This window comes from Triticum dicoccoides, chromosome 3A, assembly GCF_002162155.2.
Source record: "Triticum dicoccoides isolate Atlit2015 ecotype Zavitan chromosome 3A, WEW_v2.0, whole genome shotgun sequence".
NCBI lineage: Eukaryota > Viridiplantae > Streptophyta > Magnoliopsida > Poales > Poaceae > Triticum > Triticum dicoccoides.
The window spans coordinates 690,634,973-690,641,944 of record NC_041384.1 but is presented as its reverse complement, the minus strand read 5'-3'; the positions used below and the strand labels follow the sequence as shown (position 1 = coordinate 690,641,944).

The window sequence follows — 6,972 nt, the reverse complement described above, 5'->3', positions numbered from 1 at the left end:
ATAGATGCATGTATGGTCTCCTCCTACGCAGAGTATCCACTGTCCAACATCATGTATGGTCTCGCCCAGAGTGAATAAACACGGCGGGGTCATGCCCGGTGCGCTCTCGCCATCGAGACGTAACGTCCGTATCAGGCAGTGCACTGCTCGCGGCAATGCACCGGTCGCCTCTATTTATAGCCTCCCACGGCCCATCCTTTTCTACATCTCAGGCTCAACAATCACCAAAGTACACACACCACACTAATCAAGTACACATCCAGATCCAGGCCATCAAGTTACCCAGAGAAAGATCACCATATCACACATAGCGCCATGTCTCGCGTGTGGGTGTTCCGCAACGGGGTGGTGAAGCTGATGGAGAACCACCCGGCGTCGGCGGTGGGACCTCCCGACGGCGGGCCGGTCTGGTGCAAGGCGCTGCTGCACACGCCCACGGGGGAGGTGGTCGCCTCCTACGCCTCGCTGGAGCGCAAGCTCGTCGCGCTCGGCTGGGAGCGCTACTATGCCGGTGGGGGTGGCGCCGCCGGCGACTGCATGCTCAGGTTCCACAAGCGCTCCTCCGTCGACCTCTCGAAGGGCCCTTGGCCGATCTTTATTAAAAGGAAAGAAGAAGTACAGCGCGTTAGCAGTCTAGGCGAACTAGAACTGGAAACCAGAGTCTGACGAACCCCACAATACAATGATTACAACATGGTACAAATGCCAATGACTCGCTAGGGACCAAGGTCCGCTATGCAGCCTGCTGAGCGCCATACTGCTATGTCTTCCCGTATCAAGTCCAGTACTCTATCAGTACTGCTCGCCACTTGATCAAAAACTCTGGAGTTCCTCTCTTTCCACAGCCTCCAGTGCAACAGAATTGTAATAGTGTCGAAGTTTCTGCGCATTGGATTGGGAATGCCTGTTCTCGCGCGCAGCCACCAGTCATCCGTGCAGCCGTCAGAGTCCTCCGTGCACCGAGATTCCGCCCAAGATATCCCTGATCCAAGATCGATTATGAAGAGCCTCCCGGACTGAGCAACCCGAGTCTTTGACAAAAGAGAACAACGCTGGAGCTGTTGCTGCAATAGAACTACCTCCCGGGAGCCAGTTATCGGTCCAGAACCTTGCAGACGCCCCATCACCGAGTAAGATCGCAGAGGCCGCATTGAACATTGCTGAAACTGCCTTCTCCGTGGTGTCAGGCAGAGAATGCCACGGCCTGGGATGTTCGTCCCATTTCATCCATGGCCATCTGCATCGCAGAGCCCAACCGAACCACCTGAGATTAAGTACCCCTAGTCCCCCATAGTCCTTGGGTGCACACACCTGAGCCCACGGCAGCAAGCAGTGTCCTCCACTTATAGCCTCCTCTCCCTTCCAAATGAAACCACGGCATCTCCTATTGATTATTTTGATGGCCCAGACTGGGAGAGGCAGAACTGTCATGAAATGGATCGGGAGAGCCATTAGCACCGAATTAACCAGTGTAAGTCTACCCGCAGCTGGCAGTAACTTCGGCTTCCAGCCCTTCATCTTGCTGGAAAACTTGTCCACAAGTGGCATGATGTCCTGTTTCCTCAACCTGAATACAGAGAGCGGCAGCCCGAGGTATGTGATTGGGAAAGTTTTTCGTTGACACTGGAAGAACTCTGCCACCATGGAGCTCACTTCCTCCTCACATCGAATGCAGGTAGTCGAGCTCTTCTGTAGGTTGATATGCAACCCTGAGGCTTTGCCAAAAAGTTGAAGAATTTCCGAAATCACCCGCAGATCCGTGATTTGTGGCTTGAAGAAGATGACTGCATCGTCAGCAAAAATGGACGCCCTTGGGATGCCACTGTCCAGCCCCAAGTCAGAAAGCAATCTCTTCTGGACTGCCCATTGAAGCATGCTGTGAAGAGCATCCATGGCCAGGATAAACAGCGCTGGAGACAGCGAATCGCCCTGACGAACACCATGGCCCAGGGTGAAAGGATTGCTGAGTTCTCCATTGATAATAACGGAAGAGGATGAGGAGCTCAACAGGCCACAGATCCATGAGCACCACATGTCCCCAAAACCCCTGGCTTTGAGGGTCTCCAGCAAAAAACCCCAGGACAGAGTATCAAAGGCTTTGGAAATATCAATCTTCATGAGGACCGCCTGTTGCTTCTTTGTGTGAAGGGCCCTTGCCGTGTTCCGCACGAATTTAAAATTCTCATGTATACCCCGTTTGCAGACAAAAGCACTTTGTGCTTGGGATATTAAGGAAGGCAGTAGGGGGCCCAGCCTGGTAACCAAAGCCTTGGCAAAGATTTTCGCAGTTCCATGTATCAAGTTGATCGGCCTGAAGTCGCCAAGCTGCATTGGGTCCTCATTCTTGGGAAGCAAGGTAATTATGGAAGAGTTAAGTGCCCCGAACGAGTAAAACCGGCCTTCGTGGAGAGCTTGCATCAGTAGCATGAAGTCTTTTGCAAGAATCTGCCAATAGCTTTGAAAAAACAGGCCGGAGAACCCATCTGGTCCCGGAGCACGGTCGGCTGGCATGTCCTAGATAACCTTCTTGATCTCCTCTTCAGTGAACGGTACCTCCAACCCATGCGCCCACTCCGGAGATAACTGGCGCAAGTTCAGCTCATCCCATCGGAGTGAGCAACCTGGAGAGGAGGAGCAGCCCATTCTGGACCTGAAGAACTCCAGTGCCAGGCTCAACTTCTCCTCCATGCTTGTGACAGTGCGCTCCCCATCTTTCAGAAACGGGATAAGACGCCTCCTCCGCCGCCCATTGGCCTTCATGTGAAAATATTTGGAATTAGCATCCCCCTCCTTTAAGTCTCTGACTCGAGCACGTTGGCGTAATCTGACCCGTTCCAGAGATGCTATAGCAAGACACTTCCCTTTCAAGAACCCCTTTAGTCTTCTTTCCTCCGCCGACAGGGCCCTCGCCTCTTGTGCCGTGTCGAGGCGCAGAATCACCTCATTGGCAATCTGAAACAGGATCGCCATCTCGCTCTGCTTCTTCTGGCCCCAACTACAAAGTGCTTTGGCTGTCCTCTGCAGCTTGATACCGAAAATCTTAGCGGGATCCGAACTGGCCACTTCTCCCTCCCACGCCTGCCTCACCGTGTCATGAAATCCAGGCAGCTTGCACCAAAAGTTCTCAAAACGGAACCGGTGTGCTCTTGGCCGGCCCTCCGCACAAGTTAGTAGAAGCGGGCAGTGGTCAGACACATTAGAGCTCAATGGCAGGAGATCACTGATTGGGTAGACCTCCTCCCATGCATTGTTGAAGAGCACCCGATCGAGCCTAGCCATGACCGAGTGCTCTTGCTCGTTGCTCCACGTGTATTTCCTACCCACCAGCGGCATATCATGCAGGCCCAAACTGTTAATAGTATGCCTAAACTTATTAATGATCTGACGGCTCCCTCTTCCTGTGCTGCGTTCCTCCACATTTCTGACAAGGTTGAAGTCCCCGTTGACTATCTAGGGGAGATGAATTTGTTGCCCAATAAGCTCAATTTCCTGCAGGAACCTCACCTTGTCCTCCAAAGCTTGCGGCCCATACACAGAGGTGCACACCCATTCCCTGCCATTCTCAAGAGAAGTGATGTTGCTTGTGATTGAGAATTCTCCTTTGTTTATCACCGAAACCCACAGCAAATCCGATTTCCATGCCACAAGAATGCCCCCCTGGTGCCCATGGCTGGCAAATACTCAAAGCCATCGAAGCCCGGCCCCAAGGTCTGGCCAACACCACCGACACGTCCACCACTTCCAATTTAGATTCTTGCAAACAAACAAGCGAAACATTGCAGGATTGCAGGAACATCCTAATGGACGCTCGCCGTGCGGGATTATTAAGTCCCCTCACATTCCATAGCAAGATGCCTACAGACATGATGCAAGTAGTAGAGACCCAAAAATAGCAACAACAACCCCCCCCACTAGGCGCCACACGGCTCGACGGACTCCGATATTGCGAGACCCGCAAACCCCTCCATTGCAGGCTCGTCAAAGTCAGCCCATTCGGGATCGAAGAGAGCCGTTACAGCTCTAATGTGGTGGGGGGCTAGTGGCTTGTCGAACAGCTTCAGATACGCCTCGAGTGCGTCCTGTGACAGATGCTCTTCCGGCTTGATCACACCTATGCGGCGGAGCAACACCGTTTGAGCACGTTGTACCAGACCGATGTTCTTGCCATCATTCATCTTGCTGATTCTGGCACTCCTGCGTGGCATGAACCCTGGAGGCAGCGTCTTGCCAGGGCAGAGGTCGCTGGTCGAGGACCCAGGATGGAAGGGGCCGGAGTGAAGGCCAGACCCTCCCTCAAGGAATCAACAGCCAACTTGGGCCCGAAAGACAAACATCCGAGTGAAGAGGGAGCCATTAGAGGCAGCAGCTGATGTGGCTTCAGTGGCACCGCCGTGGGCATACGCGCCGGGCTGCCGTCGTCTTCTTCATCTCCAGCATGCACTTCCTCCCCAGCATGCGCGGGGAGGGGGGGGGGGTACCAGAATTAGGGGCAAGAGCTCCCCGCTCCCGTCATCCTCTCTGGCGGCCTGGGACTCCGGCATGGCCACCACCTGAAGCACCGGCGGGCTACCGGCCACGCACGTCAAAGGGCTGAAAGAGAGCCAACGGGGTGATGGAGCACACCGCGCCCCGATCGGTCCCTGCTCCGGCGTGCATAAAAGTGCCACGGCACCCACGACAGTAGAGCCAGCGGATCGTGAGCGATGTGGCGTCAGGGAGCGCCAGGGGGAGCCAGCACCCCGAAAGAGTCTAAGCTGCCTGGCGAGAGGAGAGTCACACCGGGCCGCCGAACCCACCGCCGTGGATGCCTGCGAGGACTGGGGTCCTGGAGATGCGGTGGTCACCATGGGCGTGTCCACAGGCGCTGCCGAGCCCACCGATGTAGACGCCGCCGATCCCCCGGCAGCCATCTCCACGGTCGTCGGAGAGGGAGCGGCCGCAAGGGAAGGCCTTGAGGAGTTGAGAAATGGGTGAGGAATGCCCCCAGCCGGGGCAAGAAGCCCGTGAACCCGGTGGCCACCCCACTCTCCGGCCATCCCCAAGCCACCTGGGCCTCCAAAGGGGTGACCACCGGAGCGTGGAGTGTAACCCCGGCCTGTACCGTCGATCCTGCCCCTGATGCAGTCCTGGGAGTAGTCGTGCCACCAGGTGAGGTCTTCATCTTCGTCTGGCTCGAAATTGGGGTTGAACTGCATATAGGAACAGTGCGGTCCACCACATCCAACACATGAATGGTCAGAGGGTGAACCAGCGTATGCCGCTCCACCGGAGGCGCCAGAGGTGGCGGTGCCACAGGCCACTCCGGATCCACTGTGTTCGGCAGGCCATCAGGCTCCGGGATCTCGAACTCGTACATCTTGGGAATTCCCGAAGGGTTCTTCATCCAGGCAATGACATCCAACTGCCACCGATCCTCTTGTGGCAGAATTTCCACTAGCTGGCCCTGCAGATTGTTGATGAGCTGGCCGACAGCCTCCCGCTCCCAGGCGCTCGCCGGTAAGCCCTTGATGCCAATCTTGCAGAAGAAGTCGAGTTTGCCGCCCACCGCCTGCGTGCACCTGTGCCAGCGCTGGAAGGCAATAGGCGCGCCGGCGCAACGGATCTTGCCACTGCTCTTGAAAACCCTATCGCAGTCGCCGGAGGACACAAAGTGCAGGAAGAAATCCGTAGGGTGGGTCACCTCCACCCGCACATGGCTACGCTCCACCCCGCAGATCTGGCCGAGCGCCAGGACCAGAGCCTCCGGCGAGACCGTCGGCCTCCTGCCCTGCACCGAGGCGAGCAGGGCCCTGTTGCGAAAGTCTGCTTCGAGCGCCTCCATGCCGGCCGTGCGGGAGATAATGTCTCCCCCCACTCCGGCCTCAGATCTGGGTCACCATGGGTGTACAGCTCCCCGGAAAGCGGTGGCGCGCCAGAGGGGGATACTGAGCCATGTCACCCAGGGGAGGAGGTTGGTGGGAGGCAGAGCTTTCTAGAGAGGGACGACGGGTGGATGCAGCCCAAGGTTGGGCGCGGCGAGGCGGAGGAGCAGCGCGAGCCTGAGCTTGGCGTGGGGAGCAGTCACGAGCAAGATGTCCCGTGACCCAGGGGAATCCGAGGCTTGGGGGCGGGTTCTTGACTGACGGCAACCGCATCAACGTAACGGCGTGGATGATGGCGGCTGCGCACTTCGATCCAACCGTCGTCGGTGGGCTCCAGATCTGCGAAAGCCGGGCGTGAACGGCTTGGGAGAGGCTCCTCCCACGAAGCAGAAGAGACAAGTGCCGCGTGGCAAGGAACGCTATCTGGCTGGCGGGGCTCGGAGCGAGACCCCGACGGGTGTGGCTGTGGGTGGGAACGTCACGGTCGCGGGAAGGGCGGGCGGCGGCGGCAGGAGAAGCGTGGGAGCGAGACGACCGTTGCGAAGCCATCTTCCCTCCTTCCTCCGTCGACCTCATCTTCCTCACCAAGGACTTCGGCCAGTTCAGCTCCGTCCACATGTACGACGTCGTCATAAAGAACCGCGTCGCCTTCCGCGTCATCGACGTCTAGGCATGCTGGCTGGCTGATCGTCCGGCCATTCGATAGAAGCAAGCACAACTAGCTCGTGCACGCCGGCCGCCGCCACCGTCGCATCCTCATTGATCTCCGCTGGTTAACTTTTCCACCTTGTGTATGTGTGTACGTGCCCTCCACGTATATGCGTGTGTATGTATATGTACATGGTGTATTGACATATATGTAGATATACATGTTGCGTGTGTATTGTGGTTAATTATTATTTTGTCTACTAGTATTATGCTATCGATGTGCCATGTGCGGGGACCTTGTGTATCACTTGCCACTTGCTCGTCTTCTTTTGATCAAGCTTGTTTGGCATAGTAATGATTTGGAGAGTCCATTAGAAAATTACTCACTCCAAACTAACATGTGGTTGAAATTGAATGGTTAGCAGGGTAGTTATACATATTGTTGTGTCTCAAAAGGCGGCAT

General features: G+C 56.2%; 1 protein-coding gene across 1 annotated transcript; it reads left to right on the top strand.

Annotated features, from left to right (window-relative positions):
- The first annotated feature begins 315 nt into the window (after positions 1–315).
- Positions 316–6,531, top strand: LOC119273012 (flowering-promoting factor 1-like protein 2). Its single transcript, XM_037554333.1, has 2 exons — positions 316–557; positions 6,420–6,531. The coding sequence occupies exons 1-2, from the start codon at positions 316–318 to the stop codon at positions 6,529–6,531; spliced, it is 354 nt and encodes a 117-aa protein (XP_037410230.1).
- The last annotated feature ends 441 nt before the right edge of the window (positions 6,532–6,972 follow it).

Bases quoted from the DNA above. Each gene is read 5' to 3' on its own strand.
- LOC119273012 (XM_037554333.1), top strand. From the start codon at position 316: ATGTCTCGCGTGTGGGTGTTCCGCAACGGGGTGGTGAAGCTGATGGAG. The intron at 558-6,419 runs CTCCTCCGTCGA...CATCTTCCCTCC, and splicing joins ATGCTCAGGTTCCACAAGCG to TTCCTCCGTCGACCTCATCT.